We start from the raw sequence: 20,273 nt of genomic DNA on the forward strand, positions 1-20,273 counted from the left end.
AGAAAATGGAACTTGTGTTAAAGTACCCGATTGAAATACTTTTATATTGCTGGATGAAAAACTGGAGCATGACCCGGTAATGTACAAGGTCCTGCACTTGATTTGGGGCAATCCCAAAGAAAAATACAACCTGTGTGGAAACTGGACTGAGAGCCCTGAGAAGAAAGATTTGGGGTTGTTGGTTGATAGCTCAAAAAACATGAGCATGTTTCAGTGTGAGCTTGCAGCCCAGAAGCCCAACCATATGCTGGGCTGCATCAAGAAGTGCAACCAGCAGGTCAGGGAAGGTGATCCTGCCTCTTTATTCCACATCCAGCTCTGGGGGCCCCAACACAAGAAAGATGTGGACCTGTTTGAGTGAGTCCAGAGGAGGCTACAAAGATGCTCTGAGGGCTGGAGCACCTCTTCTGGGAAGACAGGCTGAGAGATTTGGGGTTGTTGAGCTTGGAAAAAAAGAAGGCTCTGGGAATGCCTTATTGTGGCCTTTTTCATATATAAAAGAGAGTTTATAAGAAAGAGAGAGACATTTTATCAAGGCCTGTATTGACAGGACAAAGGGCAACAGTTTTAAACTGAAAGAGGTTTATATTGACCGTAAGAAATAATTTTTTTATTATGAGGGTGGCGAGGCACAGGTACAGGGTACCCAGAGAGGTTGTGGCTGCTCCGTCATTGGAAGTGCTCAAGATCAGGTTGGATGAGGCTTTGAGCAACCTGGCCTAGTGAAAGAGGTCTCTGCCCATGGCAGGGGAGTTGACTAGACGATTTTCAAGGGCCCTTTCAAACTCAACCAATTCTGTGATTCTGTGAAATATATCTATGAAGGGCAATGGGAAAGAGAGCCAAAATATGGGGAATAAAACCTGTTGTAGAAAGGAATATAAGGGGTCAGTAGGAATTATGTTCAGGAGCTTTGCCCAGGTGGCTGCACAAATAAAAAAGGCCTCTGAATAGAAGGAAGTCCTACTCCCTCATCCCCAAGAGACGGCTTTTGCTCCACTCATGGACATCCAGCTTAGACAAAACAAGAGGAGGTTACAAAGAAATTCCTACAGCTTTCCTTGTGAGGTCTGGCATAAAGAAGTAAGTAGAGGACCAGCAGCAAATATGAAAGGCAGATGAAAGTTCTGCCAGGAGTACTAAAAGCATTGTTGCATTACAAGTGTGTGTGCAGCCTCATCTGAGATTGATAAACCTGGTGAGCAAAAATTTTAGCCCTCTGAACTCATCCCAGACAACATTATTAGAGATTTTCTATTTTCAGTATGAAGCGGACCACATATAAGTTGTTCTGCTTCCAAAAAAGAGAGATCTCTATTCTAGCAGGTGTGGAAATCTAAGTCCAAGACCTAAAGGTACCCTGAACTAAGAATTAGAATTACTTTGGTTGTGGCTGGGAAAGATGTAACCTCCATGTGAATGGGGTTGTGTGAGCTCCCTCCTGTGTCTACTTGTGTGATAAAGGTGGACCTCAATGAGAGACCTAGGAAGAGAAGACTACTTATTTGTCAGTTTAAAGTAATTCTGACTCTCCTGTGCTGGTAATACAGTGGTGATGGCAGCACAGGGGAAAGTCTAGCGAGAGGAATAAGAAATATGTTATTCAGTCTGGGCTGGGAAAAGTTAATTGCAACATAAAAATGCTATTATGGTATTAATGAGAAATCCACTTGTGGAAAGCACAGTGTCAGGCTGAACATGCTATTTGTAAAATTTACACAGCAATATGCTAATTCTAAACCGTTTGATTTAATAAAAACCTCCTGTTTAAGAATTCTTTAAAGAAAAATGTGAAGATTTAGTGAAAAGACTGTCTCTGTTAAGGTCTTTGTGATTTTTATTTTAATTTCTGGCTCTGATTTTCAATGAGACCAGAAATCTTAATATTTCAGAATTTCAGATCCATGGTGTTCGAAGATTGTATTTTAACCCTGTTTCGTCCCTTTTTTTCTCCAGTATATGATAGAGTACTAGAATGAATAACTAACAGCTGATTTTTTTTTTCCGTTTCTGTATTACTTTCATTGTTGGTTTTTTGGGTTTTTTTTTGTTGCCACACCATCAAGCTCCAGGGATGAAGTAGTATTGATGTGAGGAAAAGGAAAACATACACAATCCACAATGGAAAAAGAACAACCCTCCCTGGAATCTTTAGTTCCTCTAGGTTAAACTGCTAAAGTAGAAAAGAGAAAAGAGGGGAAGAACCTTTCCTTTACCCAAAATAGGAAAACTGAGCTGGCAGTGATGTGCGGCCAGATAAAGGGGTTTTGTGCATTTATGCTCCTCTTTTTTGCAAGGTACCTTGAGTGACCTATGAGAAGCTACCATTTCCTTCCAGCAACCCTTGCTTTCAAGTCTCAACTGTATGTAGCTTTGGAATTGAAAAAGAGTCAACAAAAAGCTAGTGTGTAATTGTATAAAGGGTTAAGAGGTATGGGATGACCAAAACCCTGCTCAGAACTTCACCTTCAAAGTGCTGAGGCTATTTCAGCTCCATTTTACAGATGGCAAACTGGGAGAGAGGTTTTAAATTATTGGCTCCAAGGTCCGAAAGTTTGACAGCTAGAACTAGCACCTCTATCTCTGTACTACAGTCAAGCCTTACAGGTTAATAATCACAGTAGTGCCTTTCAGCTTTTATCAGATCATCTGATCTGATCTAACCTGTGGATGTGAAGATGAAAGGTTAATCCCCCAGGCCATTTGCTTTCCTTTACCTTTTCTGTCTGAATGCATTGTTTACTTGTAGTGCATGCTCACTTTTGGCATTATGTCTCTTGCTGTCTTGTAACACTGATACTGGTTTACATCTGACTCTGTACAGAGGACTGCAGTCTCTTCAAACAGCAGCTGCTTATTTAGAGATGCTTACCGGTTTCTTCTAGTATTTCCTGTCCTCTCCTGGCAACTTCTCTCAGTATGATTTATGAACAGCAAGCATAGCTGGGGGTGATGTGAAGTATCAACACCTCTGAATTCCAGTGATAGGAGCTGGGGTAATTAATAATAACAAATCAGGTGTGTTTGCTCTGCATGGAGATCACATAGCAGAGAAGTGTTATTCGGTATTATTTAGGAATGGGGCAAGTCAGTCCTTATACTTCCCTGTGCTGTTAAATCTGCATGTCATTTTCCTTAGATAATTAAGTAATTTCAGCCTTTCAAGGAGAGAAAGTCCCTCCTTTTTCTCTGTTAGCTTGCAGATGTAGTACATGCACCTTGCGGCAAATCAATGCGAACTATATTACCATGCATTATTGCAGTAATGGAGTAGAGTAAGCCCAAGGAAAAATGTTCAACCCTTGCCGATTGCATTATAAGCATGAGGATCTTTAATGTAGCAGACTTATTAATTGCATTTTCATTTGTGTCCCTAAAACTTAACCCTTTTGAGATTGCTCTTCAGCTCCAATATACCACTAAAATTGCCAAATGCTGGACAGATCAAGAAAAGAGAGAATGACAACAGTGGTCTCTACAGTGCGACACTGGAACCTGGACAACTCTAACAAAGCTGAGGAGTAGATTTGAACCACCACCAAAAGAAAACAGCTGTTAAATCACAGTAGAACACAGAACAAATATACTTTTTGTTTGAGGCAACAAATGTTGTGGTCAAATGCTCTTTTAAGGGAACGAGAGTGAAAGATTTTGGCTCCTCTTAGCACACATTGATCTGCTCCGTGCTTTTACATTGCACATAACACTCGTACAGGTTATTCCTCCTCTCTCTCCAGATGAGGTCCCTGATTTGTCCCAGCAGCATTCTTACTTTGTGAAGACCAGCCTCCTTAGCTGTTCCCATTTGCACTCTGTCTGAAGGCAGTGAATGTGTGTGTTGTCTGCAAGTCATAATCTAGACTTCAGGGTGGTAATTGCCTCTCTGTGGCTTTTGCAGGCCTTTTTCTGGAGCCTGATAAGAATGTTGCTAGATTGAGGCAACTATCTACGCCTCTATCTGATAGAGGCGTTCCTAGAGTTTCAATTATTATTATCTTAGTAATTGGCATTTGCATCATGGAAGTGCACACTGCAGTAATGGCTGGTCTTTGCCAGCCCACTGCTGAGCCTTCATTACACTGTGTGTGGATTACATGTTGTTCTCTTCATGGGGCTGGTATTATTTTATTCTAATTTCCTGTGGTTGTCTGAAACTTCAGTCACTCCCTCTGTGAGTTGAAGTTACCAGCCAAGACAGTCTAGCAAAGGCTGTAAAAGCTGACGATTTTGTCCTCCTTCCTGTCTAAGGGGTGTTGGGAGCATTAATTTGGCTGAGACTTCCCCTTTCAGAATGTTTCTAACTCTAGTTTCATGACATTTGATTCATGAGATGAGATTGGCTCCTTCAGTTGTTCCTGAATCAGGGCACAAGAGATACGGGGGGGACTACCAGGACTTTGTTGGCAAGAAACACCAGCTGCTTGCTGCTGTAGTTCTGTGTTATTTTCCTCTATATTAACACTTGTTCTTCCCCACTAGATATATACACCCTTCCATTCATGTTGCCTTACATAAAGTCTTTGCTCAGTGCTATAGTTTAATTTCTCTCTTATTTGGGGTTGTGCTTAGAAGAAAGCAAGAAAATAGCCATAGGTGAGGATCTTAAAAGGTGGTGTTTGTTGCGGGAGAGAAAACAGCACCAAGCTGTGGCAGGTTGAACATCCTCCTGTGAAGTTCCACCATCAAAGCTGGGGTTCCTGGCAGACTTGTTTCACTCTAGCTTGCTAAGAAAATTCTGCCTTTGCACGCACACCGGTAAAAATTACTTTGGATTTAGCTTGAGTAGAGAAGAAACAAAACTAGCTCCTTCCCTGTCCAGGTCTTTCTTAAACTTGGGGGGAGAGACAGAGTAAAACAGGGGAAGATTTGTCTGGAAGAGGATACAAATAGAAAATGTACCTGGGGTGACCGTAAAGACTTCACGCTTCCAGTATGCGCTCTGTGGGATGGGAAAAGGCAGTTTGTGTTGGTTTTCTGTCTTGTTCATGATTTATACAGGAGAGGTTTCTAAAACATCTCCTGTGCAGTGTCTGGTTGGCTGGTGGCTATCAAGGAAGTTTTCCATCCTGGTGGATTTGTGGGTTGTTGCTGTTTCTTTTGCCAGTAGCCTGTGGGGACCTGGATGTGGCTGATGTTTGGTGTCCTTTATTTAAAGCTACTAAGTCCTTCGAATTTCTTCCCTGGGGGATTCTCCTCCAGACTAAGGGAGGGAATAAATCTGCTGGGATTGCTGAGGACAGTGTTATCTGGTTGCCCTGGGAGCCAGTACTGTGCTGCATGTGAGCCACTCCTAAACAGTCAGACGTGAGGCTTCAATAACAACCAGAAATGAAAAGCTGAGGAGAGGTGCACAGAATTTCTATCAGTAAGGGGGATTCCTTTTTGCCATGGAAGCTGTGAGACTGAGGTGTTCCTTGGGACAGGAAGGGAGATGAGGGTCATTTACTCTTTCTTAATCAATGATCATGTGAATATTAGTCACATTCTCTGGTTTTAATTGGATTTTCTCCAAACAGGATATGTCAGTACTCATAGCATGTTCTTGGATATTATAAGATCTTAAGCCATCAATGCTCTTCTTTTTATTATATGTGGCACCGTTGGACCAGGTTTTTAGGTCAGCTCTGAATTCAGAAAGACTGGAGGTTTAAACATCCTGACCTGGAGCTTTCTAAGTGATGCTAAGGAGCAGACTTTCAAAAACTTGGCAAATGCTTATGAAAATCTGGGATCTTACTGTGGTCCTGAATGACTTGAAATCTGGGAGAAAGGAGATCCTGTATTTCTGACTGGGGTCTTCAAGATACAAAATATATGCAACCTGCAGTATGCAGTGAATTCAACACAATGAACTTGTGTGCTGCGCCACTTATCTTTGTGTATACTGCAAATCCATGCACTTATTCCATTCCACTGCAATAAGCTCTTTGGAATTCCTGATGATGCTGATTATCACTCAAAGGGGATTTTCTTATCTTGGCTTAAGGACCAACACCAGAACCCAACATCAGCTAAGAAGCATGATCTAGAACCTGCAGGATCTCCCCAGAGCATTCAAAACACCTCTGCCTTCTCTGGGTGTCAAAAAGTCCTTCACCTGCTTTGGGCAGGTTGTGCAGCTTTTGGGTAGCCTTAGCAGTGGGTGAAGACAGTGGAGCAGTCTGAGCATTCCTGAATGAAAGGGGCTCTTCTGTCTCCCCTAGACACGATGTTTAGATAGAAAAAATCAAAAGGAAAGATGCAGACAGGCTGGTCACCAAACCTGGGGCTGGATCTGCTCATGATGGTGAAGTCCTGAGCCTGAGTGAAATCTCCAGAAGTGGTTCTTACCTCTGCTAACTCTACCCACTGTAGTTCTAGTGTGGCCTGTGGTACTCTTTTCTGCTCTGAGGCATTGTGTGAATGGTGCTGATCAAGAGGATGGTGGTGCTGTGATGCAGTGAATGGGACTCTCTAATTTGTGAGAACCCTGCTCCAAGATAAGCTATGATCAAATTGTCCCATGATACAGGATGTGTAAAACACCTCTCTTGGCATGCTGGCATGTGGTACCCATGGCATACTTGTGTGCTGTGCTGTTGACCTCCCATGTTATCATGTAGTGCAGGAGCCAGATTTCCTTTTGCAGCATCTGCAGAGTGCTTTTTTTGCAGCCCTGTTTAGGAGCTTAGCAGCAAGTCTGGCAGTACTGAAGGCTCCCTGCCATGGGCCTGCTGTGCTTCAGAGGCAGACTGCTTCACACCCAGACTGGCTGTGCTAGCAGAAAGTATGTCCCATCATTGGGGTAGCACTGTACCAGCAAAAATGGTGAGGGCCCTGCCTGCAGGCAGTGTTTATTATGAGGATATGGGGACATTCCAGCTTGTAATGATTTTTGTTTAGGTAGACTCAGGCCTTTCCTTAGTAAACAAGACAGCATTATCACACAGCTGCTTTGTTTTGTGGTGACTGACTTCACACATAATAAATAGGTTAAAGTTAACTGAAGCAAGCATTGATTTTTCTCTTAGTACATGTGGGATTTCCTCCTTTGGGAATGCTTGAGTGGTATGGGAAGCCTTCAGGGTGGATGTATGTGTGTGAAGATAATGCCGTGTATTGGAGCATTTCTTTTTCCCCACTTTAAGTTTTCCTCTTATGATCTCTTACCCAACTCCCCCAATTTCTTTCAGGCTGTAGCAAGTAAGGTTCCTGCTCCCACTCAGAAATTTCATGGGGTGATAATGATGGTGAGACACACAGGGAGGATTGAGTATGTGCAGTGCTGAAGGAGGAGAGGGGCATGAAGCAGTGATGGGTAGACCTAGGCAGAACAGAAGGGATGGGGTACTGGACAGCAGGTCTACAACCAGCAGTGGAGGTACTGGTTATTGATGTGTTATGGCAGTTAATACCTTGGTTTATTTTATTTTTCTTTGAAATGAAAATCACAGAATAGGAAAAGAAATAAAAGAACCCCCCAAATGATCAGTGCTGCTTTAGAAGGCTTTGGCATAAAATGATTGTCAAGCTTTATTTGTTTCTTTCTTTAGATAGGGTCATTAGACTCCCCTCCATCCCCTCCAAATTATCTCCTCCAACCAAATATAACTTCCCCAATTGTCTTTCTCTCCTCAGTTGAACCCAGTACCCCCTTGGTTATAGGCATATTCTATTCCTTTAGTTTTGTGACACAATTTCCCTTCTGGAACATTTGCTTACTTGCTTACTTAGAGATCTTCTGCCTTGCCTGGTGTTATGGCATATGGTTGCCTTACATCAATTAAAAGTCAACATGGTCCAACAGAATATAAAACCAACCCCTGCTTCTTTGAATGGCTGTTTGCAGCTGGGTGGGGATTAAAGCAGATTGTAATGGATTAGACCAGTGATTAAAACAGCCTGTAATGGATACTGTGTTGAACTATTCCATTTCTATTCTTGGATATAGACCGTGAAAATCCAGGGTTGTCAGACGACATCCTCACTGTCACCGTGACAAGCAAGAGGCCAGGTTTTGAAGCAAATCTGATGTTCCTGCAGCAAGAATGGTACAAACTGGAAAAGCCCCTTTTCTCTGTGCTGCAGATGGGCACGCAGTTCGCTAATCGTGCAGGAGATGGGGGTGTTGCTCACGTTACCTTTGTTTTCTAGAGAAGGAAAGAGACTAGAGAACAGCACTGCTGCTTCTCTCTTTGGCACTGGTACCTCTGCTAAGAGCAGGGAAATCCGCAGCTGAGAGATTTTAATAGAATCATAGAATAGTCCTAACTCATCAGTGAGACTTCAGCTTTCGTCCTGTTATTTAACAGTAAAAAGCAGGCACTGATGAAGGGTTTTGAGGATTTTCTTTGGAAACACCTTCTTGTGGGTATCTGTCCGAAAAACAAAGGCCTGGGGTAATCTTGCTAAGATAGTGTGAACTGAATGTTTGGGATTGTCCCTGAGTGTGGCGGGTGTGGATGATACAGAGGATGATTTTAGCTGCAAGTAAAAACTCTTCAGTCTGCAGGGTAGGAGAGATCTGTTATCGGGGTGATGAGAGTACTGCCTGAAAGACAGTGTTGATGAACACACCTGCGCATGAAGCCCATCACATTCTGTGCCATGTCCAGCACAGACTGGCTCTTGTGGTGACAAAGAGTGATGCGGTGGACACAAAGCAATGCCTGGTGCTGGCAGGAGTTAGGAAAGGAGATGTGTCCACAGGGTCCTATCTTGGCATTTGTGGGCTTTGGTTGGAAGTCAGGAATAGTGCTGCACAAATGAGTGGCTGATCCAAGTGTAAACAAGGACTGGGTCTTAAACACTATCCAGAAAGGCTGAGAAGATTAATGGGATTGGGTGGACTGCACAGTGACTAAGCAGTTGCAAGTGCTAGCCCCACGGTAGCTTTTACTTTGTGGTGACAGGGGTTCTGAACATGCAGAAATTTTCAGGAGCAGCAGTGAGCTGCTGCTGGGTCCTAAGGGACTGGAGAATCATAGAATGGTTTGGGTTGAAAAAGACTTTAAGGTCGCCTAGTTCCAGCCCCCTGCCATGGGCAGGGATGCCTCACACTAGACCATGTTGCCCAAGGCTTTGCCTGACCTGGCCTTGAACGCTGCCAGGGATGGAGCATTTGCTACTTCTTTGGGCAGAGAAACTTTAATCATAATGTAAGGACAAGTTCTGCGTGTCACAGCTGCAGCCTCAGTGTGGGAGGGTGACATTAGGGTGGGCAGCGCATCCTTTCACAATGCAGAGCAATGGCAGGATCCAGGGGTCGCATGCTGCTGATGCCGCAGACCTGGAGACACTGTTCTTGCAGCAGTCAATCTAGGGAGACAATGGAGGTCCTGTTCCTGAGCATACTATGTTGTTCTTTCATTAGCAGTGGGGGTGCATTCTGGGGGCTGTCCTGGCTCTGTGCACACAGGTGTGTGTAACTCGCTCAGTCCCTCCGCCCAGGGTTTTATGGATAGATTCTGGCTGAGGCCCACGTCACTGCTCCCACACAAATGAAATGTCATCTCCTAAACGTTTTGGCAGCGTACTTTGAAAAGGAGCCGATTCCAAGCCAGAAATAACATCCGTTCGGCTGGGGGGCGGGAGATTTGTTTCCTCTGCCCCCACCTCCCACTCTCCCTCTCTGCGTGGGGATTTGCAGCTCACGGGCAGAGCCGTGCCCGTGGGATGGAGCCCCCACCGCGCAGTGATCGGCTCCCTCAGCCTCCCCACACCCCTCATCCTCCTTCCCGGATCTGTCAGTGCTTTCCTCCTACCCCGGACCCCCTTTTCAGGCCGGCAGGACAGCTATTTAGCGGCAGCTCCCACCGCTCGCAACAGGCATCGGTGCTCGCAGTCACCTCTGCCTTCATCCCGCTCTCCCCAAGCCGGGCTGCTCGGACTCCCCCGCCCCGGTCAAGAGCCTGCAGCAAGAGGCTGCTAAAGAAGCTCCAGCGCGGGCACAGCCATCACTGATCCGCTCTCTGTCCCTGTCTCCCTCTGCTCCCCCCCCGGGCTCCACGGAAGACCCAAGATAGGCGGGAGAAACTGTTGAGCTGTCCCTGTGTTGGGACTGACAAGGCGGGGGGGGGAAGGACCACGGGGAGAGCCGTGTAGTTGGTGGATCCGTCCTTGGACGGCAAAGAATGGCTGATGTGGTAAGTGGGCGGGTGGGACGATTAACAAAACGCTAATTATTGCCACTTTTGAAAGGCAGAGGAGAACGGGGAAAGGTCTGCCGTGGGTTTGATCTAAAGGGAATATGTGCCGACGTGCTGCTGCAATGAATCTCTCCGGAGGAACGTGACACAGGCACGGGTGGCAGTGACCAGGGTGACCCCCGCGACGACGGGGTTCGCCTTCGCACAGTTCGATTAACTCACACCTTGCCCGGGTGCTGAAGCTGCAAAGGCTCCTTGGGCTTTGCCAGCAGAAAGCTGGTGTCCTGGCCGGGGGAAATGTGGCATCCCTGCAATGGGAGCGGGAGCGCTGCGCTGCCATCATCTAGAGATACATCTCCCTCGCTCTTTCTCCCGACACAGTCCCGAGACGCTGCTGCAGTGAGATAGCTGCCTGCAGACACTGCCCTTTCTTGGGTATTCGCCCCCCAAATAAATCCTGCTAGTCTCCCTTCCTGGACGGTGGCATGGTTGCTGGGATTCCCATGCACACGAGAGAGTTCCCACGGCCGGGAAGCCCCGCTCGGGACAGGCACATCTTCACGCCCGGAGCCGGCTCTGCTGGGTTGCTGAGCCAGTCGGTACGGGAGAGTCACCCAAAAGCCACACTCACCCAGGCTTGTTGCTTTGCACCCCTTCCCCAAGTCCAGCGTTTATGCATATATAGGCACGCACACAGGGTGAGCAATACCTACGCTGCTGTAGATACGAGTGTATGTAAATACACATCACGAGAAACGCTGAATGACGGCTGCTCCCAGGCAGGAGAGCAGCCTCGGGCAGGAGCTCGCAGACCAAATCAGGAGCAAAGACTGAGTGATGCTCCCGCTGATTCGGCGCGGGGTCCGTGTCCCGCTCCCGCCCCCGGCCCCGCTCCCGGCCCCCGGCTGCGAGGCGCGGCTGGGGACTCGCTGGTGTATTTCAGTGGCGGCGGCGGCTTGGCAAGGCTCGGGGCTCCTCCCCCCGTGTGGTGTTACCCTCTCACTTGATCAAATCCTTGAACGTGAACAGTTTCACTGAAAAGCACTTTTGAAAAAAAAAAAAAAAAAAAAAAAGAGGAGAGAGAATCCACCAAGAGCAAGGAACAGAATCCAACAACCGGGGAGAGAGTTGGGATTTTTGTTCTTTTTTTCCTTCTTTCCTTTTTTTTCCCTTATTTTTTTTTGTCCTTATATTATTTTTTTTTTCCTGGTCAGCGTCAGAGGCTGAGGAAGAGGGAAGAGAAAGAAGAGCGAGAGAAAGAGGAGCCTATCGCAAATACTAATAATTATTATAATTAGAAGCCGGCCCCTTTCTCTTTAAAGAGAAAAAAAAACCACCCTAACCGCAGCGGCTCGCCCCCCCCTCCCTCTCCGAGCCCCCCGACTCGCTCCGCAAAGGCATGGAGAAGGGGACCAACTGCTTTCCGACCTGCCACACCATTTTTCTCGCCTGGACATGGCTCTTACTCCTCTCTTGGTGTTGCACCGGCGCCGAAATAACTTGCAGATCCTGCTCGTCTCCATCGCCCTCCTGGCCGGCATCCTCGTCTCGCCTTAGGCAGGAGCAGCGACCGCCGCCGCCGCCGCCGCCGCCGCGGGGATTACGGAGCTGGCCGGGCGGCCGGGCGCGGGGCTCGGCCGGCGCGGACCCGCTGCCGGGCGGGGAGCCGGGGGGCCGCTCGGGGCCGCGGGGAGCGCCGATCCGCTCGGCGGGGGCGGGAGGCGGCGCGCTCGGGGGCCGGGGCCCGGCGGCGCCGCGGAGCCGGCGGAGCAGCGAGGGGCGCTCCCGCGGGGTGCCCGCGGCCGAGGGGCAGCAGCGCGGCGGCAGGGCTCAGCCCCGCGGGCCGCTGGAGGAGGGCAGAGCGGCGCGGCTGCGAGGGGCAGAGGAGCTGAGGCTGAGCAGCACCACCTTCGCGCTCACTGGGGATGCGGCGCACAACCAAGCCATGGTGCACTGGTCCGGCCACAACAGCAGCGTGAGTACCGACCCACGGACCCGACCCCAACCCGGCTCGGTTTGGCGGGGAGGGAGCCGCGCTTGCCGCTGCGGCAGGGGGTGCGCGGAAGAGAGGGGCGCTTGATGGGGACCTTGCTCTGGTCGCCGCAGGGAGGGGGACGTCGAGCGGTGGCAGCAGAAAAAAGTTTTCCCGGGGAAAGATGGGGAATGGGAACACCTTTCTTCCCCCGCCCCCAGGCAGAGCTGCGATCGCAGGGGCAGTGCGATCGGAACGCAGCCAAAGGGTGGATGGAGCTTTTTCCTTTGCTCAGAGAAGACCCCCTGCTCCCCACTCTGCTCTGTCCCATGTTCCTGAACGGCTGGGTCCCCTTTCTCTCTGATTCTTCGTATGTAATATCCACCTCGGCACGCTTCGCTGCCTCTGTGCCAGGGGGGTGAGAGATGTACAGTGGTGGTGGAAAAACCCTCCTGTTCCCTGCGCTGCACGCTGGCGACAAGAGTTCCCACTAAGTCATTTAAGGGTGGAAAGCCCCAGAGCACGTTAAAGGTCTCGGTAAGGAGGCAGATAGTGTAATCACAGTGAAAAGTTTATTAAAAATCAATGTCATGTCATGTCATGCCTTTTCCCTGTAGGCAGTAATAATGAGTCACTGAAGTGCCCCTCAGAGTCTGTGGGACTCTGTATAGGGGTGTGTGTGGGGTAGGTGTCCCACGATCCCACGCACCATTGTGGTGCAGGACCCTCCCTCGCACCCTTCTTTGCAATGCCTGGCAGATGACTGTGGACAAAACTTCAACTGTCTTTTAACTTGGTATCAGCCATACTATTTCCATTCTGATGTGAAGTCTGAGAACAGGCATAACTTAAAGGTCTGCAGGAAACCTTTACGTCTGGTGACAATATTCCCATTATTCTGATTATTATGGCTTGTCATTGCCTTGAAAATGCCTCTTTTATTGTTTTGCCACTATTGGAAATGGGCATAAAGCAATTAACAGCATGAAACAGATCAGCTAGATTTTCAGATACATTCTTCATGAAACTTATTAGTCATTAAAAAGCAAATTGTCTATCTATCTATCTGTGCATCAGCTATAGCTTTATAATGTGCAGTTCAACCACCTCTTTATTTTACTGACTGGAAGTTTTTTTCCCTATTTAGTATTACTTAGGCAATAATCCTGACAGCAATGTAGATGTTACTTTGATTTAACCAATTTTTTAAAGGCAGTTGTGTTTGCCAGACATGGATTCCACTCTCATTAAAGCTGAAAGCAAACATTCAAGAGAAAACAGCTGTGTGGTATATTTCAGCACTATGCTTGTCTCTAGGATTATTTATGTTTAATATAACATGGCATGTAATGAAGAAAACACCCTATGTTCTCTCTCTTTTCTTTCATTTTGGTGCTGAATCAAGGGGCATTGAGCAAAAGAAGCTAAAATCCCCCCCCATCCCTTCCCAGCATGGATTTTTGAGTATTTCTGGTTGAAGTAGCAGAGAAAACTCATTCTGTAGGCATTTACCGGGGGAAAGAAAGGTTATTTTTTTTCTAAAGTGCAGGTCAGAAAGTGATTTCCACAGAATTTTGCCTCCTTTTTTGTTTTCACACAAATATGCTATTTAAATAACTACTTTCCTTTATTGTTTAACTCCAGGTGACTAAGAAAGGTAATGAAGGTAATTGTTCACACCCTGAATAACTTGAGGTTTTGCACCTCAAGATACTGTGCGTTAAAAGCTTCCAACTCAAAAGCGCAAGCAAAAGGCTGGTGGTTATTGCCAGTGTGGTATTTGTAGGCAGGAAAAGCAAGCATGTTAATAAATACTAGTCTTACCTTCTTGTGATTTTTCTAATATGAAGCTTAACATCTTGAGACTTTCTGTCCCATCTCTTGAAGGAAACAGCTCCATTTAGTGATTAAATTGGGTTTTTTTAACAGTTTAGAGGGAAAGTTAAATGCTTGAACCTGAGTCCTTTTATTTAGCAGCAGAGAAGGCTGAATCCAATGCCAGCTTTTCTGCTGCAGTTTAGTTTTTACCTGATTCTGAGCACTGGGGTGTCTGTGGCACAGGAACGTCAAGCAAGTTGCCCAAGGTCACTCAGGGAAACAGCATGGCTTTTGCCAGCCACATCAGTTCCCAGTCTCTCCCTTCCAAGCATACATTTTCTTAGGTCATAGTTAGATATAAAGCAGCAGGAAGGTGTATTGAAAATGGACAAAAGATAGCAACTTGTGTCATGATTATGCCAGATGACTTAGGAGAGCAGATAGGACATGTCTGTATGTTGTTATTTTCAGGCTACCAAAGCAGTGAAGAGGCACACAGCTTGCTTTTACCAATGGTCTGTTCCTTGAATAGACTTCAAACCCTGTGTTTTTGCCACTTACGACTTATTAAAAACACGATCAATCACATTTCATGCAGTGAAGCAGTGTATTTCAAATCACACACGGGTGGTGGGGGATTCCTAACAAGTGGGTGAATTTGCAAAGGGGGGAAATCATGGTAATAATAAAATGATGCTTTTACCGGGACATATAGATCTACAGACACTTTGCAAAAAGGAGATCTTTGCAGGGGCTGCACATCCTGTTACCTGGAATATTAAAAACCTCCAGTGTGTTTTTATAGCTATTGTTTTAAGAGCAGCTCCCTCTCCCTCCATCTCCTAGCCCCCTTTTCTCCCATGTCCCTCAAATTTCAAATTAACTTATTAAAAAAATAATCCCTTCCAGGCAACAAACTTTTGTTTCTCCATTTGCAGATAGTGAGGTCAGGATTAGGATAGAGGCAAAAGGCTGGTGAGATCAGGGAATTCGGGTTCTCTGCTTTGTCCTGCCCAGAGGCTTTTTCTGCGACCTTAGGAAAGACAATTAACCTCTCTGGATCTCCTCTTCCATGTTAAATGAGGATAGTACTGCTTAGCTACCACAAAGTGGTGATGTGGAGCAGAATTCATATCTGCTTTGTACAATACCTGAAGATCTTCAAGTGGAAATTGTTAGGAAAATGCAAGAATACTGTTCTGTGTGGAAATGAGGTTTGTGCTGTCTGTGCTCTTCGGAACAGGAGTTGCCTTAATTCAGTAGGTCTGATACTAGAAAAAGCAAGACTTGTACTTAGGCTTCAAGGATCAGTCTGCCCTAATGGTATTTATTGAGAGGTCACTGAAGCTCTTGAGGGACCTAGTAAAGATCAGTTAAAATGTTGGGTTTTTTATTGCTCAGGCCTTTCCGAAGGAAGGAGAATTTTAATGAAAACTGCTGTTATTCCCAGAAGATCTGCAAGGCCTTCTTTTTTCAAAGCCATTCTGCTCTGAACACACACTGTGCGCAAATGTGCCATTTGGTGAGCAGTTGTACCCTCTACACTTGTTTTCCCTCTCTCTTGATGATTATGTCATTACATGAAAATTTCCCTTGGTCTGCTCACCAGATGATGCTCTCTTCAACCTCCCTGTGAAGATGATCTGTTTCCTTAGATTGTCTTGTTTTCCTTCATCTCTCCCTGATTTCTGGGGTAAGGACCTGCAAAAAATACATATCAGCACCTTCAATGCTGTTACAGGTTTAAATCTCACTATCTCATTTCTTGACAATAGTTTACTCAAGAGATTGCAACAAGCTGCAGTGGATAAAACAACTTACTCAGGTTGTTCTCCTGATATGATCACTGATACGATATGATCCTGATATGATCATGTGATATGTTTGCCACTAGTGGAATGGTAAACAGAGACTGTTGTCATTAGGTTTCAGAGTAGCCAGTCTGATGAATGTAGCTGTTCATAGGAAGTACTTAATTATGTCCATGCTTTTTCCATATTGGAAGTGCTACAAATTTTGTGGTGTTGTGGGCAAATTTTTGTTGTTTTTCATTTGTTTGTTTTTAATATACAAAACAAACATGAGCATTTTTAGCTTTCTTCTAACCTCTAGAAGACATTTGCAATCCATTATTTATGTGGAGGCCTCAGTTTATGATCGTAGTCTGAGATAGTGTGGGATACATAGGTATCCCATGTATACATGCCTTTGCCTTTCTAGGAACCAGAGGTAAACTTCAGGCTTAAAGATGACAAAATGTACTGTAATGCCACAGTAAGAGCAGGAGATGGCATTTGTGTAAGGCATGTGCAGTATTTCACATTGCTTCAGCCAGGCCTATCTCCTATATGATCCTAAGGGTTGGATTTTTCATACTATTGGGAAAACGTGATCTGCATATCCTTAATATCAACGCGATGCAGCAGTGCAGAATTTAAACAAGAAGTATAGTGTGCCCAAGTGATATAGCTGCTACTGTGCAGACCATGCAACTGCATTCATGGTTGGCCTTATGATCCAGGTTCTGAAAGTTGGGGAAGGCAGGATTAGAGCTGGTGAGAGGCTGGACTAAGGCCTTGTTTTATCTTGTCAGCCATGTTACTCTGTTTTGTCCAGAGGTCTAGTCAGCCTGTGGCTGTCATCTCTGCAGTTAACATGGTTGTGAGAGTCACTCCAAGACTGGGAATATGAGATGTGTTTGGGACAAGACACTGCTAAAGAGGAGGCTAAGCAGTACAGTAGCCTACAGCCACCTGAAATAGAGTCACACAGAAAATACAGCTTGTTTTACCAGTTGAAGAGGGATTAACATGTGGCAATAGCCACAACGTATGTCAGATTGGACATCAGGGAGAGTTTCTTCCCAAAGAAGTTGGTACAGGAGGGCACCAAAAAGTTTTATGAGTCTGTCTTTGGAGATTTTCGAGCCTGACATACACATGATCTGATGGTAACAACCCTACTCTGAATAGGCTTCTGTGATTCTTTCCCTCCTGCTGCCACTGATCCTATTCCCTAATCCTGTGCAAGCTCTGGCAGTGAAAAGCAGGTTGTACAAGTTCTTGCAGTGATGTCTGTCTCTTCCGGGAATGATTCTTCTCAATGCTGTTGGCAGTGTTCTGGTGTGATCTGCTAATGTACTGGTGGTTTGATGCTGAGACATTACTCACTCCCATGGCGAATTACAAGCTGGGGAGGCTGATGGGCTTGCTGTGTGCCAGGTAGTTTTTCATTAAGATGCCTAGCAGTGCAGTGTGTGATGGGCAGAATTAGATGGGCAGTATTTGCAATTCCAAATAGACTGCTATGCTTGGAAGGGAGGAAGGGGAGAAAATGAATCTTTAGGCAGGCAATGCTGCATTTAGTTGTCAGCCATGGGTAACTGCTCCAACAGTCCAGTTGGATTTCAGTCTAAAATGTTTACTCCTGGAGTGCAAAATGGTGATGGAGCAATCATACTAATTGCACTGCATTTGGTAGATATTTTAATTGCTATTTTATACTGTTTCTTTCTCAAATGGCTTTTGGCTAGGTTGGGCTCTCATTGCCATTTGAAGGTAGGCTGGTTATATCACAATGTCTTGATGCATTTCCACTTTTCCACTACCTTTAGTAATGAAACTTGCCACTAAAGTCCTTCTCCAGGACATTGCCAATCCATTTTTAATTAATATTCGAATACAAGATGGGGAAATAAAAATTAAACTCTTGCATAGCAATTGCTTTTATGATTGTGTTGAGTCAGCAGAGCAAGAATAAGGTGTCTGGAAAATACTTTTTGGGCTATCTCTCTCTAGACTGGTTTCATTACAAAGTCAGGTTGATGTCCAGTGGATGAGCGTTGATGTTGCTTGTGGATTCCGTGAAGCTGGCAGATGCCCTGAGCCATTACCCTGCCTAGCACAGCAAGCTGTCAGTGTAGCTTAGAGCCCAGTAACTGAACTACTCCTGTTCTAGGTGCTTGTCAGCGGTATCCCTCCAGGCCTCAGCACTCAAGAGTTCTTCATGACCAGGGATGAGGCCTAAAATTTGTGGCTAAGCTTTCACAATGATTTAAATGCAAACAGAAGGAAACCCCAATATGATTCTTTAATGATTTTTTTTAATGGCAACCAATCATCCAATTAGATGAAGAAGTATTTTGAAAATGGGTTTGAGCAGATAATTGATGTTTGGAAGGAGAATTTTTTCACAAAAGGAAAGTGAGATGAGACAAATACTTCCTTAAATGCAAGGCTGGGGGGAGATGAAATTTTCTCAGAGTTTCCAAATTCATAGTTGTATTTGTAGTAGAGATTGTAGAAAAAATATGAAGGCAAAGTCATCTATTGAGCAAAGAACAGGTTAAGGAGCTAAAGTTTTTTTAATGCTGGTTGTACTAAAAAACACTGGAAGCCAGTGTTGCAAACAGTCAAGACTTTACTTAGATTGTGTCATAATGCCGTGCTCCTTAAGTTCCTTGGGTATCTGTAGATAGAATGGAGGAGAGCAGTACATACTTACCTGAGTCAGTGCTCTCTTACAAATCCAGATTAATTTCAGGATTAAAGGCCAAGCCTGAGCTCATGTTTGGGATTGGTTCCAGAACAGTTGCAAAGGACCTGTTGGTTATGGAGTTAACACTGGGGTTTGGAAGGTATCTGGTCAAATTTATATTCCAGTGCGAATCTGTTCGAAGGTGTGTGGAGTTTATCCTGCTTTTAATCAAGACAGTACATTAAATGACCTGTTCCTTTAAAAGCACTGAATGCTGTAAATGTAGAAAGTCCCCAAAGCACCAAAGTCTTTGGTTAGATCCTTAAACTAATGTAGGATTGATTTAGGTCAGTTTACTGTAGTTGAGGATTCAACCTGCAGCATCGTTATTAACATTTTCTCTATGCAAAAAGAAGGACATGTCAGTATTTCCTTTCCTGCCATTATGGGGTGTTGTGAGACTGAGGGAACTGTATAAAGTTTGCTGCATGTTTGGAAGGGTGGCTGTGTGGGCGTTAAACATATTAGATAAATAATCTGCTATGGAAATTTTAGCATCAATTCCCAACCGTTGTTGCCAGCAGAGTCCCAGCGTATACTAAAAATCAGAAAAGACTGATGCTGAATAATCAAACCACTCTTTTTTCCTTCCTTCTCACCCTTCAAGGAGGCCTGATTGCTCTCCCACTGAAATAAGTAGCAAAACCCTCTTGTTCAAGAAGGGTTCCTGACACTGAATCTGTCACGATGTTTTTTCCCTTTCGTGTTCTGATACGCGACAGAAATGCTAGCCAGGCAGATGTGCAGAGCACTACAGAGCCTCTGTGCCCAAAATAGCATCACTTTTAATTAGCTCCAGTGTGATCTGGATGCCTTGGGGTGCAAGCTGTAGGAAAGCGTGCCGGATTGCTGGTGTGTGGAAAGCAGAGCTGGGCGCTAGAGGGAGCGTGGGCATTTGCTAAAGGAAGGAAAACACCGCAAAGGGTGGGAGGGGAGCTGGGGTCTGGGAGATGCACGCTGGAAAGATAGGCGCTGCTGAAATATTGATATGAAAACCTGCTTGGAGTCATTGACTCTGTGAAACTCCTGCTGTCGGGGCTTCCCTCTGCGGGAGAGGAAAATCGTCTTAGCCTGCACTCGGCCTCGGTAAAGCATTTCACTCTTCCTTGCAGCTGATACTGTCTGCCTTTCATGTGGTCTCTGATTGCTGCCAGGCCTTCTTGTGAAATTGGGAGTCCCTGTGCCGTGATTTCTCATCTGCTCTGGTCACCTCCAGCCTTAGTCCTGTGCCTGTAAAGCCAACCAGCATCCTCCCCACACAGTGCTGCTGGGCTGGGAGAGGAGATGATGTTAACATTTACAGTGCCAGGAAGCAGCAGTCTGAATCCTGGCTGCTCCTGACCGATGCAGTGTGTACTTTATCTCCTCAAATGCCATGCTCCATTTTGACTTCGGGACTAGCCTCTGAGAGTAGCTGCTGATTTTCTATCCTTCCTACACCGATTATAGCTCATAGGTGAGGTCAGGGCAGTTGCGCTTCATTGCTTCTCTCCTGATGCCTGACCTGCAGAGGATGTGCTTGTCCTGACAGGTCCCTGCCACTTAGGGCTTTTTGACCAACATTTTGATCAACTTGAGATTGTTGCAGAAATCTTAGTGTTTCTCTTCCTCTCTCCTTTTCTTTCTTATGAGTGTGTGGGGGACAGAAGGGACCAGAATTCATCCCAGCCACTGCATGGTGGCACAAAATAACATTTCTTCCAGGGAAAACTGGTTCTGCTTACTGGTGTCCTGGGGACTAAAATAGATTTTTGGGACTTGGAAAAGCTAGGAATGAGACACAGCAAATCACTTTGGTCATTGATGGGATACAGGCCTCA

The 20,273-nt window shown here is 45.7% G+C and overlaps 1 protein-coding gene across 1 annotated transcript in view; it reads left to right on the top strand.

Moving 5' to 3' along the window:
* Nucleotides 1-11,349: 11,349 nt before the first annotated feature.
* The window catches only part of SORCS3 (sortilin related VPS10 domain containing receptor 3), a 302,919-nt gene continuing 293,995 nt past the window's right edge, over nt 11,350-20,273 (top strand). The window contains exon 1 of the mRNA XM_061372631.1: nt 11,350-12,102. Within this exon, the coding sequence (XP_061228615.1) occupies nt 11,527-12,102 (576 nt within the window). The 5' untranslated portion in view covers nt 11,350-11,526. The remainder of the gene's footprint in view (nt 12,103-20,273) is intronic.

The sequence above is a fragment of the Neopsephotus bourkii genome, unplaced genomic scaffold (genome assembly GCF_033783945.1).
Source record: "Neopsephotus bourkii isolate Nb327-2 ecotype Australia unplaced genomic scaffold, CSIRO-AGI_Nbou_v1 NB_1615, whole genome shotgun sequence".
Classification (NCBI taxonomy): Eukaryota; Metazoa; Chordata; class Aves; order Psittaciformes; family Psittacidae; genus Neopsephotus; species Neopsephotus bourkii.